Source organism: Littorina saxatilis, linkage group LG2 (assembly GCF_037325665.1).
Source record: "Littorina saxatilis isolate snail1 linkage group LG2, US_GU_Lsax_2.0, whole genome shotgun sequence".
NCBI lineage: Eukaryota > Metazoa > Mollusca > Gastropoda > Littorinimorpha > Littorinidae > Littorina > Littorina saxatilis.
The window spans coordinates 4,531,601-4,555,987 of NC_090246.1; the positions used below are offsets into that span (position 1 = coordinate 4,531,601).

Genomic DNA, 24,387 nt, shown 5'->3' on the forward strand with positions numbered 1-24,387 from the left:
TGGATTGGTCGAAATTGAGATTTGTTGTGATTTCAACGAATCAGACCCCGCTGTTTGTTATCACCCGGTTGGGCGGCACCCACTTTTGCTTGGTGTACCTCAGTCCGGTACTCCAGTAAGACCGAGGGATGCTGACACAAAGATGAGGACTGTAAAAGGTTGTCTGATGACCTAGAGAAATGAGGACAGGTAAAGAGGCCTGGTGACCTACCTGTCGATCCTCAGCAGCAGCTGCTGTGTGGCGTTCTTGATGACCTGCTGGGCGTCAGCATAGCTTAATCCACGAGTTGTCTGCCCGTTAATCTCCGTCACCACGTCCCCCACCTTCACGCCCTCGTTGCACGCCTTGCTGTTGGGGTTGATCTGAAACACGCAACAAGTTACCATGGTTACCATTTTGTCTGAATGTTGGGGTTGATCTGAAACACGCAACAAGTTACCATGGTTACCATTTTGTCTGAATGTTGGGGTTGATTTGAAACACGCAACAAGTTACCATGGTTACCATTTTGTCTGAATGTTGGGGTTGATCTGAAACACGCAACACGTTACCATGGTTACCATTTTGTCTTAATGTTGAAAACAATTCAAAAATTCCTGGCTGTTGGTGTTGATCTGAAACATGTTTACACAACCATGGTAACTATTTTTGTCTCAGAGTCAATGTTAAAAAAAAATCTACATCGTTGTCAAAGACACAAGAGTCTTTTAGCTGAGCATTTTGAAAAAAAACACATTTTGCCTGAAGGATGAAACATAATGAATGTTACACCGAAGCATTCTACACTAGTGCAATGAAGTTCTTCTCTGCATCTTCTTGAAATTTTTACTCTATCGGAACTTCAGCGCACACAATTTTTGCCTGCAGTATAAAGACATTCTAATCTTACGCTAACGGATTTTGCAGCAGTATTAGGTTCTTCATCTGACCCCTTTGAAGTTAAAACTCAATCGGTAAACTTTAGCAAAAACATTTTTTGCCTGCAGGAGGAAGACATTCGAGCCTGACGCTGAAGCATTCTGGAGCAATGACGCTCTCACCTTTAACTCACTGATGTTAAAACTTAATTTGAAAATTTGAACTCGGATGAAGGCACTCTCGAAAGCAAGGGCCAAGAATAACAGGATGAACGCACAGCAAACACCTCTTATCACGCCAACCAACCGCGCTTCAAAACAGCTTCATTTTTACGCGTGGGAATCAAATGGCTGGGATAAAACAGATAATTTGTGTGGAGAAAACTGTAGAGCAACAACTTGTGGTTGTATCTGACTTAGGTCAAGGTTTTTACACCTTTAACTCCGTGGCCTGGGCGAGAAATGGAAAGCATGCCCCGGTACCAGACTGTGTATGAATACCTAGCGGCCAGACCGGGTGGAATGCCAAACTCGCACCTCCAATTTCCCTTAGTGCGCGGCCACAGGGGGAGAGAGAGGGGGGGGGGGAGAGAAGAGGAAGGAGAGAGAGAGAGAGAGAGAGAGAGAGAGAGAGAGAGAGAGAGAGAGAGAGAGAGAGAGAGAGAGAGAGAGAGAGAGAGAGAGAGAGAGAGAGAGAGAGAGAGAAAGAGAGAGATGATGATGAAACTTTATTTTTCAAGGATAGAGGTTTAAGGCGACGCCTTTTCTTAAAAAAGAGAGACAGAGAGAGAGAGAGAGAACTCAGAACTCAGAATTTTTATTGTAAACCACACTGTTGTGTTTGTACAAGGGGGGAGTAGAGTTTCCATTTCAATGTATACTCTCTCAGAGACAAGTAAGAACAAGTGCATATACAGTGCTAAGGGTTGAAACATATCGATCGGAAATCATTTACACACATTCATTTTAGCCTAGCAGCTGCTGTCGATGCCTGAATGCATAAAATGTATACCGGGAGAGTGCCCACAACCTACTTTTGTTTTGTGTTAGTAGTATCTGCATTGACGAGTTTTCGAGTTGACCAATTTCAAAGACATTTCCCAAGTAAGTTTCTCTTATATCAGAGTATACTGGGCACTTAAAAAGAAAGTGGTGCTCGTTTTCGTGAGGGTATCTGCAAAGTGGGCAAACATGGGAACCGTTTGCAGAGTATCTCTGTTTGTTGCACATCAAGGGTGAAATCCCAAGTCTGAATTTTGTGAACACTTTTTGAATATATGGATTGTCTATTTGGTCAAGGTACCTTTCTCTTCCAAAGTCAGGTTTAAACAATTTGTATGTGTCATACCTCTCACTGTCTTCTAGCTTACTATGCCAGTTCTGGGTAAAGCAGTCTTTTAGACGTTGTTGAAAAGCCTTGAGAAAGTGTTTTTTGTTGCCGACATAGCCGTACGTCCACACATGTCCAAACCCATTTTCACATAGGAGGTTCCTGACCCTAGCGGACCAATTGTCTGTCCCTCTGTCTGCCATGTTCCTCATCATCACAGAGAGAGAGAGAGAAGAGAGAGAGAGAGAGAGAGAGAGAGAGAGAGCGAGAGAAAGAGAAAGAGAGAGTGTGTGTGTTGGTGGCGGGGGTTGTTAAAGTAGGGAACGTTTAGCGGGGGATGGCGGCAAGATCACTAGTGACTAATGATAACAGGAGGGATGGGATCACGGAGCTGTAGACCTCAGTAAGTGGGATAGATCTGTTCCTGCATCACACAACAGCTGCTCCCTCCCTCCCTCCATTTCAAGCCAGCCAGGTAAACTTCCTGCACGCGATCTGGCACACCTGTTCACTGATCACAAATCAGATCGTCTCTCCAATAGTCTTTGTTGGGAGATTTTAGCATAACCCTACTGAATTCCTGGAACAGTTCCCTCATCAAAACACCTCGTCATACACCTGTTCACTGATCACAAATCAAATCATCTTTCAACTTGTCTTTGTCATGGAATTTTAGGATAGCCCTACCGAGTTCCTGGAATAGTTTCCTCATCAAAATATCTCGTCAGTCATTTAATCAATTTAGCTTTAGAACAATAACATCCTTCTCATCAAAAACCGCCAGACCTTTGTTTAATGTTCAACCATTACATCCACAAAAGGCTGTGTAAGAGAAATATGGGTACGTGATGGTGGGGGTTGGGTACGGGTGGTGATGGGGTTGGTGACTGAAGAAAACGAGTTGCGGTGAAGGATGATATTCACCAGCTCCTTACAGACCCATAACAAATGATTACTCCATCTCTTTTTTGTCATTGTGAATTGATTTATCGTCCACATGAATTCCCAATGACAAGAAAGACCTTTAACTAAGTCACACGTAGAACAGATCTTTGTTGAAACAGTAAACAATGTCGACGAAACTAAAAAGAAAATTCAAAAGGCCAAAATACCAAGATAAACACAGGGCCAAAGTGACATGAATAATTCAGTGAGTAAACACATCTTGGCAGCAGTGCCGTGGAATGATCGCTGTCAGCTACCCACAGAAGAAACAAAACGCTTCGATTTTCGCTGTCTCCGTATCTTTGTATCTGTGTCTTCCGCAAACAAGCTGCCGCTTTTCTCTCGCTCTATTTTGAAACACTCCATGAACCACACAGAATGAGGACACAGTTTTTTTTTCCCTGGGGCTGAACTGACATTCCAAGCCGTTATGCAAAACATGCTGCTTTTCTACTTCTAGTGAAACAAGAGCTTTTTCTTTCTCAACAAACACAACTCGACACCAAAATGACATTCCAAGTTCTACAACTCTTGTCGTTCTACTTTTTCTGAGGCGAGGACTCGTTCCTTCCAGATAAAGTTCCTTCCAGATAAATCATATGAATCGCCCAATTAAATCATCCAAAGGGCACAGGTAACTCGGTTTATGGTCTCTCTATCCAGGCGCGGAAATCTCCAGAATGCTAAACCACAGAAGACACCCCTCACCCCTACACTTCCTCAACACAATCCCTGACGTAAAAAAATGGAGCTGAACTAACAAAAGACACCCCTCACCCCTACACTTCCTCAACACAATCCCTGACGTAAAAAAATGGAGCTGAACGAACAAAAGACACCCCTCACCCCTACACTTCCTCAACACAATCCCTGACGTAAAAAAATGGAGCTGAACGAACAAAAGCACCCCTCACCCCTACACTTCCTCAACACAATCCCTGACGTAAAAAATGGAGCTGAACTAACAAAAGACACCCCTCACCCCTACACTTCCTCAACACAATCCCTGACGTAAAAAATGGAGCTGAACTAACAAAAGACACCCCTCACCCCTACACTTCCTCAACACAATCCCTGACGTAAAAAATGGAGCTGAACTAACAAAAGACACCCCTCACCCCTACACTTCCTCAACACAATCCCTGACGTAAAAAATGGAGCTGAACTAACAAAAGACACCCCTCACCCCTACACTTCCTCAACACAATCCCTGACGTAAAAAATGGAGCTGAACTAACAAAAGACACCCCTCACCCCTACACTTCCTCAACACAATCCCTGACGTAAAAAATGGAGCTGAACTAACAAAAGACACCCCTCACCCCTACACTTCCTCAACACAATCCCTGACGTAAAAAATGGAGCTGAACTAACAAAAGACACCCCTCACCCCTACACTTCCTCAACACAATCCCTGACGTAAAAAAATGGAGCTGAACGAACAAAAGCACCAATAACAAGCAAAACTCCCAACAAAACAAACGAATCCCCCAATTAGGTCATCCCACCAGGCAAGGTAAGTGGCTTAATCGTCTCTATTCATGCGTGACAATCTCTAGAATGATTAACACACCACCACCCTACACTTCCTCGAGTGACCGGAACAAGCAGTACAGAAGTAGCAGTACCGTTTTACCTGTGGTATCAGACCCCTCCAAAGAGAGGACATCTCCCAATAAAGGACATGTGTTGTCCCTTTGTTATTGCAACATGAGTATTCTCTCGTGAAATACCACCTGTTAAGTGGGGACACTGAAAGCTGATCACACATGTGTCCTTTGATCACACTGACACAGGTACCACTGTACCAGGAATAACACTGTCAAAAACAAGAAATTCCTCCGAGGTAGGAAAAACACCCCCGTCCTTACCATTCTCACTGCCACCAACTGAGAAGGTTATTTCCCTTTGACCATTAATATGTCCCTCTATAAGTCCTTGTAGAATCTTAATCCACCAATAACTCCCTAACCGTGTGTTTGACTGGTCCCAATTTTTGTAAGGACCGTCTCAGGAATGTATAGAACCTGTTCACCAAGTTTGGTGACGATCGGTCCGTTCATTCTTGAGATCTATATGCGAACACAAACACACAAACAAACAAACACATCGACCGAATCCTATACACACCCCTATACCGGGGGTGTAAAAAAAACCCACACACACAAAAAGTGTCGGGCACTGATCGGTCCAGTGGCCTAATCATTTGCACAGTTGTATCAGCGGCGGACAGACGACTGACGGCAGCGCGCCAGGTAGCGCAAAAGATACCGGTGATCCAGGTGTTGTGTCAATCCAAACACTCAGGTAATCCACTGCCCCGCGTCCTCTCACTCTCTACACCAGGGTCACTGTGGTGGTGATATGTGTGTAGTAAATGTGTGTGTGTGTATGTGTGTGTGTGTGCGTGCGTTCGTGCGTGCATTTTGGATGTGTATGTATGTAGTAAGTGTGTGTGTGTAGTAAGTGTGTGTGTGTGTGTGGGGGGGGGGGGTGAAGTCGAGCTGTGTCCAATCTTGGTGACCGTACGTCCTTGCATTCCCCGTGTACAGGAGTCAGCGAAGCAGCGGATGAATGCGAGTCCAGGGGGGGGGGGGGAGGGGTGAGGGGTGAGGGGGGTACCCGTGTCCAGCTGTGTCCAGTTTGCCACTGCGTGAAAGGTCAATCTCCTGTCATCTCGGTGGACGCCAGGTAATTGATCCATAACATCGAGTTGGCCCATAGCCAGCGACATTCCGCCAAGCAGGAAGACCACACCGAAGCAAGGAAACCAGATACTACAAATCACAGCGCTGTCTGTGTACCACGTTGAACCAAGACGAATCATGCATTTCTTATCGTAGCCGAATATCTGTAGGACATTAATTAAACATGTAAAGGCACTAGGATCATTAGGCCAACAAAAAAAATAGGTATGTTTACGGTAACATAGGCCAAAAAAATAGGGTCGGTAGGTCGGGATTTTTATTTTTTTTATTTTTTTTTCCAAAAAACCATATTTTTACGTTATTTTGCAATTTTTTTTTCCCAAATGCCAAAAAAAGTCTAGGGTCGCGCGAAAAAAATAGGGTCGGTCGGGTTACCGTAAACAGACTATTTTTTTTGTGTGCCTTATGCGCTTCTTTCCACCGCGGAATCTGTGAAAAATTGAAACAAGCAGAAACCGGCACTTAAAATCACAGCCAAAGCTTTGCACGTAACCAATGAACTACCAACTCTTCTCCACTTAAGTTATGTATGTAAGCGTTTCTCAAAATGGTGTAACGCGATCGTGATTTTACTTCTTTCAAGTAAACAGAAAATGTAGCCGATATTCATTTACTGTCCATATTTTGTGTTTATCAAAGTCCTTCACAGCCCTCGTAAAGTCAAACGTGATTTGATTTGATACCGTTCTCTTTAGCTCCATGTTGACAACAAGCAACGTCCAAAGCAACGTCCAAAGCAACGTCCAAGATGACCTCACAACATTCTCCACAATGACCTGGAAGATTTTCTTGCAAAGTGTTGACATGACAAACAGGGAACGACTTGTTCTTCTGGCTGACCACCGTCCACTTCCTAAAGGTGGTGTTACATTGCTACAGCACGGTCTACATGAAGGCTATGTGATGCTAACGAGCAGCAAGGCTATACTGGCAAACATGGCCGGACCCGGTAGCCCAGTGATACAGTGTGTCCACATTAAAGGCACAGGCCTTCCCGTCAGAACACTTCTGCTCTCTATCTCAGATCTACACAGGCATGGGAACAAGGAGACATGAACAAGTCTGAAAATGACCTAGCTATGGTTCCACAATAATACACTCATTCTGAGAATGAATGATAAAAACAGCTAAGAAATTATGTCTTGGAGCTGACAAAAAGTCTGATTTGAGCCCAACGTGTAAATGAGATAAGACCATACCTCCACTTGGAGCTGACAAAAAGTCTGATTTGAGCCCAACGTGTAAATGAGATAAGACCATAGCTCCACTTGGAGCTGACAAAAAGCCTGATTTGAGCCCAACGTGTAAATGAGATAAGACCATAGCTCCACTTGGAGCTGACAAAAAGTCTGATTTGAGCCCAACGTGTAAATGAGATAAGACCATAGCTCCACTTGGAGCTGACAAAAAGTCTGATTTGAGCCCAACGTGTAAATGAGATAAGACCATAGCTCCACTTGGAGCTGACAAAAAGTCTGATTTGAGCCCAACGTGTAAATGAGATAAGACCATAGCTCCACTTGGACGCATACCGACATTCAACGACCGGACTGCTTCCTGCGCAGCCTGCTACTTTTTAGACCAATTAATTTTGCAGTGACACTAGTGGCTTTTAAGAAATGAATTCATCAACAACAAAAAGCCCGCTATGCACAAAAAGCACCCAGGTTGTTGAATTTCGGTCTGTGTCCAACTGGGGGGATGGATATACAGTGAAACCCCCTTTTAATATCCCCCCCCCCTTTCTAAGACCTCGCTTTTTACATTTAGTCAAATTTTGACTAAATGTTTTAACGTAGAGGGGGAATCGAGACGAGGGTCGTGGTGTATGTGTGTGTGTGTGTGTGTAGAGCGATTCAGACTAAACTACTGGACCGATCTTTATGAAATTTTACATGAGAGTTCCTGGGAATGATATCCCCGGACATTTGTTTTCTTTTTTTCGATAAATGTCTTTGATGACGTCATATCCGGCTTTTTGTAAAAGTTGAGGCGGCACTGTCACACCCTCATTTTTCAATCAAATTGATTGAAATTTTGGCCAAGCAATCTTCGACGAAGGCCGGACTTCGGTATTGTATTTCAGTTTGGTGGTTCAAAAAATTAATTGATGACTTTGGTCATTAAAAATCTGAAAATTGTTAAAAAAAACATTTTTTATAAAACGATCCAAATGTACGTTCATCTTATTCTTCATTTTTTTTCTGATTCCAAAAACATATAAATATGCTATATTTGGATTAAAAACAAGCTCTGAAAATTAAAAATATAAAAATTATGATCAAAATTAAATTTTCGAAATCAATTTTAAAACACTTTCATCTTATTCCTTGTCGGTTCCTGATTCCAAAAACATATAGATATGATATGTTTGGATTAAAAACACGCTCAGAAAGTTAAAACGAAGAGAGGTACAGAAAAGCGTGCTATCCTTCTCAGCGCAACTACTACCCCGCTCTTTTTGTCAATTTCACTGCCTTTGCCACGAGCGGTGGACTGACGATGCTACGAGTATACGGTCTTGCTGAAAAATTGCAGTGCGTTCAGTTTCATTCTGTGAGTTCGACAGCTTGACTAAATGTTGTATTTTCGCCTTACGCGACTTGTTCAATTTTCTGTTCATAACCTCCGTCAATTTCCCTCCATTTTAAGACTACCTCCTTTTTAATTTTGTTTGTTTGTTTGCTTAAACCCAGCCGACCACGAACGGCCATATCAGGGCGGTGCTGCATTGACATATAACGTGCGCCACACATAAAGACAGAAGTCGCAGCACAGGCTTCATGTCTCACCCAGTCACATTATTCTGACCGGACCAACCAGTCCTAGCACTAACCCCATAATGCCAGACGCCAGGCGGAGCAGCACTAGATTGCCAATTTAAAAGTCTTAGGCATTACCCGGCCGGGGTTCGAACCCACGACCTCCCGATCATGGGGCGGACGCCTTACCACTAGGCCAACCGTGCCGGTCCTTTTTAAGTCCTGGTTATCCGAGATTGTTGGAGGTCTTAAAAGTATTTTAAAAAATATATATTGTATCGCATTGGAAAGCCGGGCCAGATCTGTTGTGGTGAGCATTGGACAGCCGGGCCAGATCTGTTATGGTGAGTATTGGAAAGCCGGCCCAGATCTGTTGTGGTGAGTATTGGAAAGCCGGGCCAGATCTGTTATGGTGAGCATTGGACAGCCAGGCCAGATCTGTTATGGTGAGCATTGGAAAGCCGGGCCAGATCTGTTATGGTGAGTATTGGAAAGCCGGGCCGGATCTGTTATGGTGAGCATTGGAAAGCCGGGCCAGATCTGTTATGGTGAGCATTGGACAGCCGGGCCAGATCTGTTGTGGTGAGTATTGGAAAGCCGGCCCAGATCTGTTATGGTGAGCCATTGGACAGCCGGCCCAGATCTGTTGTGGTGAGTATTGGAAAGCCGGGCCAGATCTGTTATGGTGAGCATTGGAAAGCCGGGCCAGATCTGTTATGGTGAGCCGAACCGTATACGCGTGAAGGACTGCGCATGGCAGCGACAGTACATGGAGTAGTCTATGGCCCCAGGTGAGTGAGCTAACAGCCAGTGACGCGCTGAACGACATGATTACGCCTGACACGCTCCCTCCCCGTGCCTCCCACGATAACCAGGTTGATTCAATCCACCACAAACAATCATGTCAATATTTTCAGAGAAATGCATTTGTTTTATAGATGAGTTTGGTGTGCTTGGCTGGAATGAATGTTTCTGAACCGCAATTTTCAAAACGAATGTAATACATTTGGCTATAAATTATTGTGAATTCTGTATCCGCTAATGCCTTGTCCACCATGGCAGGGTTACATACACGAACGCCAATGGTAAAGCTGTTTTGATATTGGGAGTGGAGGGAAGGGGAAACTGTCAAAGGAGAGGAGAAAATACGTTGTTTTATTCTATTTTCTAAGTTGTATCGTGAGTCATGTTAATCCAGTTTTTGTCTCCTTAGTATACACCACATACGCAAAGAACTGCAGCAAGTCTACAAAGCCCCAAAAGCAGATGAACCGTATTTTCTATGGCGAAGGGATCTTGGTTTCAACGATTTTAAACTCTACATAACTGCCCGTGACAGCATACCAGCAACAAATGAACCGCGAGACAAATTTTACGACTCTATTCGATTTTTGATTATGGCAAGTCACCACCTTATCTACTGGTAAAGCTATGCAAGAACTAATATTGGTAACAGGAAGCTGTTTCTCAAACCACAGCTATGATGCCACGGTGATTCAGACTTCCCAGCGAAAGTTTGGTGCTTTTTACAAACTGCAGTTTTAGAGATTATCGGGCTACGGCTCGACGCATTGATGTATGAATCATTTTTCAAAGAGGTATGATAAAGTTTCAAGAGTTTTTTTTAGACCGGAAGTCCCGCACACCTTTGAGCTTGACAGCCAAGGCACCGGAAGGATGGGCGAGTGACTGTTGGGCAAAGTTTAAAGCCGACACGCTTATCTGTTTCTCAGCTCAATACTCCTTCGTTATTTTCACGCAGACATCATGACGGTGTGCTGATGCCTGTACCGGGTGGTGACTTGCTCTAACCAGGTGCTATTTCAGTCTCTGCATGCAAATCGCCACCCCCACCTCTCCAAAGAGTTTCGGCCACTGTGTACACAGACAGACAGACAGACAGACACACACACACTGACATACACAAAGACAGATAGACACACAGACACAGACACAGACACAGACACAGACACACACCATAGAGTCTCAGCCACTTTGCACAGAGACAGACAGACAGACACACACACACACCATAGAGTCTCAGCCACTTTGCACAGAGACAGACACAGACACAGACACAGACACAGACACACACCATAGAGTCTCAGCCACTTTGCACAGAGACACACACACACACACACACACACACACACACACACACACACACACACACACACACACACACACACACACCATAGAGTCTCAGCCACTTTGCACAGAGACACACACACACACACACACACACACCATAGAGTCTCAGCCACTTTGCACAGAGACAGATACACACACACAGACACAGACACACACACACCATAGAGTGTCGGCCACTTTGCACAGAGACAGACACAGACACACACACACACCATAGAGTCTCAGCCACTTTGCACAGAGACAGACACACACACACACACACACACACACACACACACCATAGTCTCAGCCACTTTGCACAGAGACAGACACACACACACACACTGTGACACACACACACACCATAGAGTCTCAACCACTTTGCACAGAGACAGACACACACACAGACACACACACACACCATAGAGTCTCAGCCACTTTGCACAGAGACAGACACACACACACACACACACACCATAGAGTCTCAGCCACTTTGCACAGAGACAGACACACACACAGACACACACACCATAGAGTCTCAGCCACTTTGCACAGAGACAGACACACACACACAGACACACACCCACCATAGAGTCTCAGCCACTTTGCACAGAGACAGACACACACACACACACACACACACACCATAGAGTCTCAGCCACTTTGCACAGAGACAGACACACACACACACACACACACACCATAGAGTCTCAGCCACTTTGCACAGAGACAGACAGACAGACACACACACCATAGAGTCTTAGCCACTTTGCACAGAGACAGATACACACACACAGACACAGACACACACACACCATAGAGTGTCGGCCACTTTGCACAGAGACAGACACAGACACACACACACACACCATAGAGTCTCAGCCACTTTGCACAGAGACAGACAGACACACACACACACACACCATAGAGTCTCAGCCACTTTGCACAGAGACAGACAGACAGACACACACACACACACACCATAGAGTCTCAGCCACTTTGCACACAGACAGACACACACACACATCATAGAGTCTCAGCCACTTTGCACAGAGACAGACACACACACACACACACACCATAGAGTCTCAGCCACTTTGCACAGAGACAGACACACACACACACACCATAGAGTCTCAGCCACTTTGCACAGACAGACACACACACACACCATAGAGTCTCAGCCACTTTGCACAGAGACACACACACACACACCATAGAGTCTCAGCCACTTTGCACAGAGACACACACACACACCATAGAGTCTCAGCCACTTTGCACAGAGACAGACACACACACAGACACACACACCATAGGTCTCAGCCACTTTGCACAGAGACAGACACCGACACACACACAGACACACACACCATAGAGTCTCAGCCACTTTGCACAGAGACAGACACAGACACACACACACCATAGAGTGTCGGCCACTTTGCACAGAGACAGACACAGACACACACACACACCATAGAGTCTCAGCCACTTTGCACAGAGACAGACACACACACACAGACACACACCCACCATAGAGTCTCAGCCACTTTGCACAGAGACAGACACACACACACACACACACACACCATAGAGTGTCAGCCACTTTGCACAGAGACAGACACACACACACAGACACACACCCACCATAGAGTCTCAGCCACTTTGCACAGAGACAGACACACACACACACCATAGAGTGTCAGCCACTTTGCACAGAGACAGACAGATCAAAAACCAACACTATCTATCCTGCACAACTGTCACGGACTAAATGTTCAAAACATGTACCTTTGTTGGAATATTGCTCCTCTCAAAACAGAATTTAACCTGGCACCGTGGCTGATGGAATAAACGCTTTTACCTACCTACCCTACTGTACACACCGTCACTCAGCACGCTGTGCACTGTGCACAAAGGCAAAGGCGGCACGTGGAACCCGCCGACCTGTTTCCAAGGTAGGGCGCATACTTCACCCCCGTTCGACTCAGCACTGCTATTTTGGTCCCTCAAGTTGTCTTGCTGTCTGCCTCTGCAGTTTAAATTACCCTTATCTTCTTACCCGTGACTAACGCTTTCAAATCTCTCACCTGTACAGGTAGTAGAGCACGGAAAAAGAACGCACCCCCCTCCCCCCCCCCCACACACCCATAAAAAAGAAAGAAAAAAAAGAAAAAAGAAAGGAAGCGGCATGGAAGGCTGGTGAGTTAGCTAGCGATGAATGATGGAACACCGTGACCAGGAAACTACTTACTGCAGACAGATGCCTTTAAACGAGCCCGACGAAGAGATGGAGAGAGAGAGAGAGAGAGAGAGAGAGAGAGAGAGAGAGAGAGAGAGAGAGAGAGAGAGAGAGAGAGAGAGAGAGAGAGAGAGGCAGAGAGAGAGAGACAGAGAGACTGAGAGACAGAGAGAGACAATGACAATGACAATGACAAATGACAATGACAAATCTTTATTTTTCGAGGGTGACAAGATATGCTTTTTTGCATCTGGCCCTCGCCCTAAAGAGGGACTAAACTATTTTACTATAACTATGACTAGGGGAAAAAATAAAATAAAAAAGGTTACATAAAAACATTAATGGTAGAACATATAAGTTTATGTACATGAAGCGCATTATGTAGAAGCATTGTAGATCATAAGGTAGTGTTCAAAATTGGGTGTAAAGCAATGAAGATAAACGGAAAGTAACCCAACAATACATTAGCTCAGCAAAACAATGTATTACAGAGCCAAATCTTCGTGATTTTGTCACAATAAACCATAATTCCGATAATGAACAACTGTATACAAAGAGAACATACCAATCAAGTTTATTTGTTCATAGAGTTCATTAAATGGAAAGAATATTTGGTTCTAAAAGAATCCGTATTGGTGGATTGCCGCAGGGCGTCCGGAAGAGCGTTCCAGAGGCTGCTTCCTGAATAAACAAGACTTGATTTAAATAGGTCTATCCTAGGAAGAGGAGTGTTTAGTTTTATAAAGTGGTGCGAATTCTTCAAAGAGAACTTTGAACAAAATAATGGTTTCGGGTGCATTTTCTGTCATAATTTTATGCATCATTATTCCTTTGTTATAATTCATTCTTGACTTTAGAGGTAGGACCCCTATGTTGATGTAGTCTGAGTCGGTGAGAGTAGTCTGTTTGAGTAATACTACTTTTAGCGCTCTTTTGTGTAATCTGCTGAGTAGCTTTAGGGAATTATCACTTGCTGAGTCCCATAGAGTGGATGCGTAATCAATAAGAGACTGAATATGAGCAGTGAAAAATAACTTCCTGGCTTGACAATTAAGGAAGTGTTTAATTCTAGATAAGAGGTACACTTTCTTTGACACTAATTTACTAAGTTGTTCAATGTGAGTTGACCAAGACAGGTTGTTATCGATGTGGACACCTAGAACTTTGTGATGGTCGACTTTTTCCACTATATTGCCGTCAATCATTAAATCGGGACCAGTTGAGGTAAAATTCTGTCGTTTTTGTCTAGTTGTAATTATCATATATTTGGTTTTCTTTGGGTTAAGAGACATGTGATTTAGGTCAGTCCATTCTGTCAGCTGGTTTAGACTCCCTTGGAGGGATTCTGATAAGCGAGTTACATTTTTGTTACTGGAGTGAATTGTGGTATCATCTGCAAAAAGTTCACATAAATGTTGAATATAAAGGGGGAGGTCATTAACATATATTGAGAAGAGCAGAGGTCCTAATACCGATCCTTGTGGTACACCGTAATCTACTGATTGCATGCTCGATACTCTAGCGTTTGTAAGAACTGTCTGTTGTCTGTCAGAGAGGAATGAACTAACAAGATTGATAGTATCATATCCGACGCCATACAAACCGAATTTTCTAAGCAATAATGTGTGATCAATTACGTCAAAGGCTTTTGCAAAGTCTACGAAAATGGCACCACAGAATTCATTATCGTTTATTTTGTCCAACCACTGATCAACAAGAGAGATTAAGGCAGTGTGGCAGGAATGCTTAGCTCTAAATCCTGATTGTTTAGGATGGAATACGTTGTTTTGGTTAAAATGTGCTAGGATGTGTTTGTTGATATACTTTTCAAGTGGTTATGATAATACAGACAATATGGAAATTGGCCTATCATTTGAGGGGTCTCTTTTGTCACCTGATTTAAGCAGAGGAATGACTTTCGCCTGTTTCAGGGCGACTGAAAAATATTGTTTTGTCTAAACAGAGATTGTAAATGTAGGTAAGTATTTCAGAAATTATGGGGGCTGACAATTTAGGAATCCTACCATCAAGCCCATCGAGCCCCCGGATGCCTGTTTGCTTGAGGTGTGTAAGTACGTGAAAAACTTTAGGTACTGTAAGAAGAGGAATTTTTGCTTGACATGAAATTTGTGTTGATTTGCAAAATTCTTCTAAAACTTTCAAATCATTTAATTTGGACTTATCATTTTTAATCACATTTTCAGCTATTTTAGAAAAATGTGTGTTTAAATCATCGGGGGAGAGAGAGAGAGAGAGAGAGAGAGAGAGAGAGAGAGAGAGAGAGAGAGAGAGAGAGAGAGAGAGAGAGAGAGAGAGAGAGAGAGAGAGAGAGAGAGAGAGAGAGAGAGAGAGAGAGAGAGAGAGAGAGAGAGAGAGCAAAAAACCTTTCCACTAATCGCTTCCTTTGTGTGGGGAAGGAAGCCAGGTCAGACAGCTGGGGAGAGTGCAAGACAAAGTGAGCAACAAACCGGGTTGTGATTCACCCAACACATGGGCAAAAAGTAGGTGACTAGCTGTACGTGCCAAACACTACCGCCAACAACGCGTCACATTTCGCACTGCTCCGAAGCGCATCGTTGTCAAAAAAATGTCTCCTTTCATGTTGACTAGCAAAGAAGGACACTTTTGAAAGATCGCACACACTTCCTCACACAACAACTTTCAAACACGATTGATCCACCATAACTCCTCATTGAAAACAATGATTAAGTCACCTCGAACACCAACAACTATAGCACTGTGGCAATAACTGAATCAGTCGCAAAAGATTAGCAAACCCAAAAATGACCAATTCACTTGGAAAACTAACAAGTATAATACTGTGGTAATCAGACGCAAAACATTAGCTGGAAACGTGACTGAAAAAGCAACAACGATGAAGTCAGCCAAGCTAGTCATAAGTAGGGTATCTCACTATCTGACAAATGGTGAATAATGACGGAGGCGGCGGAAATGAAGCCATCAAATCCAGCATCCCGTTCGCTACATTACGGCACTAGACAAGCTGCGCTGACCGTCACCACTGAAGCGTGGAATGGGGTGATCGTGATCATGAGATATGGTGGTGCTACCTGTACCTGAGTAAAACATCGGGGTTTACTATCTCGCCGTGTAGGTATCGGATGTACGGTTATCATCACGCTATTTCCGGCCTGCTGTCACAGTGTCAGAAAGATGCAATCGTTTTTACAGTCGTGCTGAAAACAGGTCAGTGATGAGGGTAAAAATAGTACTCTGCTGAGACACCCTCCCCCTCCTCCCCCCAAATTTCATTCTGCTTAGCTGAGGAGAAATACTTTATCACTCAGTACTGACGGCACCATCTTTCAACAAAGTACACTCATACCACTGAATCAAAATACAATCATACCACTAATTTTCCGACTGGCCTCTCATACAAAACATTAAATATGGCTGTAAAAAAACCAAGAAATTCCTCCGAGGTAGGAAAAACACCCCCGTCAAAGGGAAATAACCTTCTCAGTTGGTGGCAGGGAGAATGGTTATTTCCCTTTGACCATTAATATGTCCCTGTATAAGTCCTTGTATAATTTTAATCCACCAATAACTCCCTAACCGTGTGTTTGACTGGTCCCAATTTTTGTAAGGACCGTCTCAGGAATGTATAGAACCTGTTCACCAAGTTTGGTGACGATCGGTCCGTTCATTCTTGAGATCTATATGCGAACACAAACACACAAACACACACACAAACAAACAAACAAACAAACAAACACATCGACCGAATCCTATACACACCCCTATACCGGGGGTGTAACAAACAAACAAACACATCGACCGAATCCTATACACACCCCTATACCGGGGGTGTAAAAAGCCCTCTTGAATCACTAGTGTTCTCTGTGGGCGAAGATGACAAGACATTAATGTGGGTGTAATGTACCTGACTACATGAGGGTGGAACAGTTTAACAAAACATGATTCATCCCTCTACGTACATAATTCATTCTCCAAAAAGTACACACACGCTGACAGCCGTGAACACCAAACTGCCGGTAACTGATGCGCCTTTCGCGTGCGGTAAATTACAGCGAAATCTAATTAACGCTCTTGTACCTGGTTGCCAGTTTATGATACACATCCAGAAGTTGTTTCGTTGTCAAAACGTTGATCGCAGAATCTTGGTGCTTCGCTTTTCTGATGAAACATACACTGTGAGCTGACAGAATGCAGATGCTGTTTCTTATGAAACATACACTGTGAGCTGACAGAATGCAGATGCTGTTTCTTTGTTACATCGCTGAACGCCGGGCAGAATCTCGGTGATTCTCCGTTGCCACACCATATATACAACCGACGCTGACGAAATCCAGGTGCGATCTGTGCGTCTGCAAAGGCATTTAACCGTAAATGTGTACGTGTATACACCGGGTTTCGTTCACCTGGCTAAGAAGTCTAGCGTACGAGGAGGAAGCGTCCGTTACAACTAAGAAGACATTCCACCAAAGATCTCCCCAGTTCAGAGACATCCTGCTTGCTGCCGCGCGACAGAGAAAAGTTTTCCCTCTTTATTCTATTGCAGGCAACACACACACACACACACACACACACACACACACACACACACACACACACACACACACACACACACACACACACACACACACACACACACACACACATAATAACCCCATGGAAACAATGTTCAATAGCATGATTGCGCCCTGTTGATCTCGGATCAACTTCCTTTCTTGTCTTTGCGCTGGCTGCAAAATCCCTCACGCGGAGGTGTTTTCAGAGAGGCCAGACACAGGTTGTCCCGGTGTAACACGAGAAAATTACTCCCACGAGATTTTTACTCCGGAGTAAACATTTCGTACGAAAAAGTTACTCCCTTTACGAAAAAAGCACTCCCCCATTGCACGAGAAAATTACTCCCCAAGACAGGTGAGTTCCGAGTAAACATTTCGTACAAAAATGTTACTCCCCTGACGAATAAATAACGAATAAATTACTTCACCCAAACACAAGCAATTTAACTTCCCATGCCAGGTGTACGAAATTTTTACTCCCTTGTCCCCTGTTAGTCTTGGTGGTGGAAGGGGTGGAGGGAGGGTAGCGCGACATTCGTGTGCGCGAGATCACTTATTGGCATTATCTCTTCGCCCCGCATCCCATTTTGCGTACGAGATTTTTACTGGAAGTAAAATAAATGGGGAGTAAAAATTTCGTGGAGGGAGTAATATTTTCGTGCCTTGGGGAGTTCTTTTCTCGTACGAAAAGTGTACTCGGAGTAAGAATTTCGTACGAAATATTTACTCCGGAGTAAATTTTTCGTGGAGTAAAAATTTCGTGTTACACCGGCGGAGGTGCTCCCTGGCTTAGCGTAGTCTGGAAGATCTTTGCTTCCACTACAACTCTGACTAAGTGTTTTGCCTGCAATTTATGAGTGATGTGTGTGTTGGATGGAGGGAGACATTGCTCATCATCGCTCCAGCTGCTTGTCACCGTCTACCCCCGGACAGCTCCATCTCTATTCTCCACGTCACGTAGCTTTTTGGCCGCATGCTTGGCTCGTATCTCACCTGTCCCTTGATGCCAATACCTGGGACTCTGCTTTTAATGAATAATAAGCACTAAAAACTTACTTTCACGTCATCAGCTTTAAATGAACCACACTATCCGTACTTACACTGCAAGGTTCAGTCCGGTTTCTGTCACTGCCTTTTAGACGTTTGTCCTATAGGGTTGAAGAAGAAAGAGCCGCAGAATCTTCTTTAGTGACCATAATGAACATAGGTTCAAAGCGAAAGACTCCAACTAGTACCATGTATCAGAATGGGCTTGAGCTGTTGGACTATTCCAGTGACACACGCGCATCAATTTAGGTTAAGGACAAAACGAAAGCAGCCTTGACATTCATGTAACTTGTGACGACAGAGATAACATTTTGAGTCTCCAGGTCACCTAAAGGCAATGATTTGTACGATTCTCTTTTGGACTTTCTCACAAATGCAACCACAGAAAGTTTCCCGAAACAGTGAAATACGATTAACAGAAATTGTCCTGAGGAATTCTCCCTCACGAGACTGATCAAAAGTGACACCAACAAGTGAGGATGGCGTGACTGTCTCTCTGATACCTGCACGATCCAGCCAACCTGACAGCTAGGTGCGCTAAGCTCTCATTGCACGGTCCAGCCAACCTGACAGCTAGGTGCGCTAAGCTCTCATTGCACGGTCCAGCCAACCTGACAGCTAGGTGCGCTAAGCTCTCATTGCACGATCCAGCCAACCTGACAGCTAGGTGCGCTAAGCTCTCATTGCACGATCCAGCCAACCTGACAGCTAGGTGCGCTAAGCTCTCATTGCACGATCCAGCCAACCTGACAGCTAGGTGCGCTAAGCTCTCATTGCACGATCCAGCCAACCTGACAGCTAGGTGCGCTACGCTCTCATTGCACGATCCAGCCAACCTGACAGCTAGGTGCGCTACGCTCTCATTGCACGATCCAGCCAACCTGACAGCTAGGTGCGCTAAGCTCTCATTGCACAGACTTGTTGATCGCTATGGCAACACTAAGCTGACAAATCCACTTAACACCCCCAGGGGGTCAATCATTAAGTCAAGCACCTCTTCTCCACACGAAGATCATTCCTGATCAGAAACTTTCAGGACACGATGGCCTGCTACGGACAAAATATGCAATGAGCAGGCGTGAGTTTAATTTACCTATAGAAATTAAATGAAACATTATTTTGTTCAATGCAGTGCTTACTCTGTATCTTGGATACAATTAAAGTTGAGATTTACTCATCTAGTGTGAAAACGTAAACAAGTGTAAAGACAATTATGGCTAAAATTAAGCGACCCCCCCCCCCCTCCCCCTTCCCAACAGTGCCCAGCAGTAAAGAAAACCCTGCTGGTAGTCAATACACCTTGTATTCATACAACACATCTTGGTCAACCCTGCTGGTAGTCAATACACCTTGTATTCATACAACACATCTTGGTCAACAATGGCTAAACCCTGCTGGTAGTCAATACACCTTGTATTCATACAACACATCTTGGTCAACCCTGCTGGTAGTCAATACACCTTGTATTCATACAACACATCTGGTATGGTCAACCCTGCTGGTAGTCAATACACCTTGTATTCATACAACACATCTCGGTCAACAATGGCTAAACCCGAGCTGGACAACTATGCACTAGTTCACAGCTGACATTCAAGGAGACTACTTCAAGTATACTTGTGAGGCCGCGCTCAACTTGCTCAAAATATTCCACGAAAAACAAACTCACGACACAGAAGCCACACCACACCTGCCCCACTCCAACCTCCCAGGAAACACAGCTCTAATGACAAGCATCGAACAGAAGCACTAAACCTGGAGCTCCCGAAGGTTAGAGCAGGAACACTTACGTGAGCAGAATACGATCCAGAAATGCACTCAAGCGGCGAGGAAATCGATGGAGCGGCCAAGCACCCACAGTAACGGGCCGGTTCCCCCCAAAACCTAACGCAGACCCGATGGCGCTGAGAACGGCTTGTGAAGGCGACTCAACAATTATCAGCTGTGGTGGGCCTCTGTGGGTCCCACACAAAGTTGCTCTGTTCGCAACTCGGCCCCAACTCGGGAACTCACTGTTGGGTATAGCAATAAAGCCCAATGATTCAACTTTGCTTGGGTCGATTCCCTCTGGCACTGGTCCCACGCACAAAACTTCAGACTCGGGCACAACTCGGGATCTCACTTCTGAAAGATCTGGCCACTGAGTCTTGCAATAAAGCTCAATGATTCTAACTTTGCTTGGGTCGATTCTCTCTGGCACTGGTCCCACGCACAAACCTCAGACTCAGCACAACTCCAAAGTGTACGCAACTTGCTGTTACGCAATAATATTTCAATAATGCAGCATCGGCTACAGCATTTTGTATAGATCTGCAGTGTAAAATACCTTAAATAAGCAAATGTTGACATTGATGTGGACACGGTGCTGTTTCTCAAAACGTCACTCCCAGAATAAATTTGACACAGGGGCACACATATTGACCTTTCTTGCATAACATATCAACAAGCATACTCCCTCATAACTGAATGCTGAAGGCTAACTGACAACACTTGATGATGCAAATTCTGGCAGCGACCTTCCCCACGTGATGATGAATTCCGCTGTTGCCACAGACAATGGAAATCAATGAGGCAAGAGTGACGCGCGGGGGTGGGTGGTACTGACTTTACAATACCGTGACAGCATCTACACTGTGGATGGTTGACTTCTACATCCAGGGACTAGACTGTAAAAGGCATTGGTAAACAGCTATGGGGGGGGGGGGGGGGGGGTGGTGTTCGGGACTGGAGGGAAGGGGGGGTAACGGATGATGGGGAGAGATCGGTGGATGATAATGACATCGTTATTTTGTTACAGTACCCGAAATTGGTGATGGTCTCACAACTACAATCAGAGACTGAAGGTTATGGAGGAAGGAAGGGGGAGGGGTACGGGTTGAGAGAGAGAGAGAGAGAGAGAGAGAGAGAGAGAGAGAGAGAGAGAGAGAGAGAGAGAGAGAGAGAGAGACAGAGAGAGAGAGAGAGACAGAGAGAGACAGAGAGAGAGACAGAGAGAGAGAGAAACAGAGAGAGAGACAGAGAGAAAGAAAGAGAGAGACAGAGAGAGAGAGAGACACAGAGAGAGATAGAGACACAGAGAGAGATAGAGAAAGAGAGACAGAGAGAGAGAGAGAGAGAGAGAGAGAGAGAGAGAGAGAGACTCAGAGAGAGAGAGATTGGTCAGGCACGATTATCGATCGACAGCGTCCCACGGAGACAGGGAGGGAGAGCGGAACACCAAGCACCAGAGTAAAGGGTGGCAGTGAAATCATAGTAGCGCCGTCACCCCTACCACACAAAGGTCCCATGAGGCACAGTCAGCGGGGAAGGGGGGGGTGCTGTCCCCCTGCTTCTCCTCCCACGCCCTCCCTCACAAGGCTTGCCCCAGGGGCACCAATTTGTTGACCCGCCTCTCTCTTTCGCCAGGGGCAGACCTTGCACTTTGTCCCAAGTCGTGTTTGCTGCTACTCTGGCGCTGTACAACTTTAGCTGCACACGAGAGAATCATACCGTCTAATTCGTTCATTTCTCTTTGACCAAAGATATTCTACTGCTACTACACAATGGAATATCTTTGGTATGACTTCTCCTCTTGTAGAGGGAACAGAGCATGAAGACGTATTGACGTACCAAGGATACAAGCTACGTTGTCTGGAACTGTTCAAGGGCTGTTTGCTTTCGGCAGCATGTTGAGTATCGTACGACTCAGTACATGGACTATTTAAATCAGGAAACAGACCGAGTACGTTTGTCACATGCTATGGCACAGAGAAATACCAATAGAATGGACTTGGTCTCCAGCTTATCCAGGGCTTGTTTATTTCTGTAGCATGCTGGGTACTGTGCGACTTTCCAACCAGGAAACCGATCAGAAATAGTACTACTACTACTTCGTCTGCAGCTTGTCCAAGATTTCTGCAGTTCGCTGAGTATTGCATGGCGTACGTTGTACTGATTCCGCGGAGAAGACCACGTAGTTCCGTCCCATGCTATACATCTGACGCATTGTGCAATCAGTACAGTAGCATTTATGTGATTGACCTTATCCATAGCTGATACCACATTAGGGAGTTATAGCTGTACCGGGCATCACGTGCACTGCAAGACACTGACACTCACGTGTCGGACGTGTGCACACACTTGCTGTACACAGATATTGTGTTCATGACACTGAACGCTTGACATTATCACCATCCAGTCAAAATGATTGCAGGTCTGGGACTTAGCTTGCTGTACACAGATATTGTGTTCATGACACTGAACGCTTGACATTATCACCATCCAGTCAAAATGATTGCAGGTCCGGGACTTAGCTTGCTCAAAAGCCACCGGGCTACCCCACGACAAACGTTCCCTTTTCTCACACAGACAGGCCTCCTTTCCTGTGATAGGCACGTTATTCCGGTATAAACATTTCCATCACACTGTAGAGAACACACAGTCCTACCTAATGACCCCGCTGACAAGCTGCACGGAAAACAAACACCTACATCTGACTGTTAACACACAGTAAGGGTACTTGTAAGACTGTCAACACAGAATCCTTCACAAAGTAGTGATACTTACTGAAACCAGGATCGTATAGAAGGGACTACTTTGTAAGACTGTCAACACAAAAATACTTCATAAAGTGGTGATATACCTACCAAAACAAGCTCCGTATTGTAGGGTCTACTTTGTAAGGCTCCAAGGCCCCGGATGTTTAGACTTCACACCTGGACTCCAGTACACAGACTTCTGTGTTCAAGCACCCAGAAGTGTTCCGGGGTAACGCCGGTGCCACCTTTGCCTGATGACCAACACCCCACTCCCACCTCGCGGGAAACACTTGTACCTAGCTTTTTACCGCCGTCCCAGTACCGCTGACCGCACGTGGCCACAACATGCGCACACAACAGTATAACAGTAACTGAGTGCATGAGTACACTCAACAAGCCATTGTAACACACCAAGCCGTTCTTCGCCGCCAGAAAGCACGAAACAGCAATTACCATGGGAGGTTCCTTTGAAGCCAAAAGCGAGGAATTTCCTGTCCCAGAATGACATTAAAAGTCCACTGTTTGCCGTGTTGACAGCAGCAGTCGGAAAGCCATGGCGACGCTACACAGCGACGTTTACGTTGACTTGACAACTGCACTGTGAAAGCAGGGGGAAGGAAGAGACAAAATGTCAACTGTCACCCCGACATTTTGACACCCCAGTACAGCAGGAAGGGAAGGGGTGAAACTGCCGTGCACTACTCGGGTTGAAAGCTAATTACACCTCGGTGTGAACGGGTCCACAGCAAAGCTTTGCACTTGTGTCAACTAACTGCATACATGTGCATGTGCATGTGGACACTGCAGAAGCATGTTTTTATATAAAAAGCACCAAGAAATAAGCTTCACTTTTAACAAATTTATTTTATTTTTATTTGACAGATTTCCGAATCGCACTTACAAAATAAAGTGAGAAAATGCAACGACTATTAAACAAAATAACACGATTCAAATAACTGCTGTTCAAGTGACTGAAGTTGAAATGAACTGCTCACAATGACATACACCACAGATCCAGTAGAATGCCAGTTCCTTCGGCTTTATACAGACAACAATAGCGACACTGGGGGGCCATTTCTCGATCTGCACAGGCAATTTCCGCGACTAAATGTTTCATGTCAGCGCACAATAACAGCTTCCTGGGGATCGAACCGTAGACACATAATGGCACTTACGGGTCGACACAGCACACAAGGCCAAGGCTTCGCTGCAAATGGTGAACGACTTCAATAATGCGGTCACTTCTGCAAAACTTCAAGACAAAACGTTTCACTTCCTGCGAACTTGACAAATTTGTT

At 44.9% G+C, this 24,387-nt stretch overlaps 1 protein-coding gene across 1 annotated transcript in view; it reads right to left on the bottom strand.

The window, feature by feature from the left end:
- The window catches only part of LOC138960467 (uncharacterized), a 143,433-nt gene that overhangs the window by 78,114 nt on the left and 40,932 nt on the right, over positions 1–24,387 (bottom strand). The window contains exon 2 of the mRNA XM_070332375.1: positions 212–363. Within this exon, the coding sequence (XP_070188476.1) occupies positions 212–363 (152 nt within the window). The remainder of the gene's footprint in view (positions 1–211; positions 364–24,387) is intronic.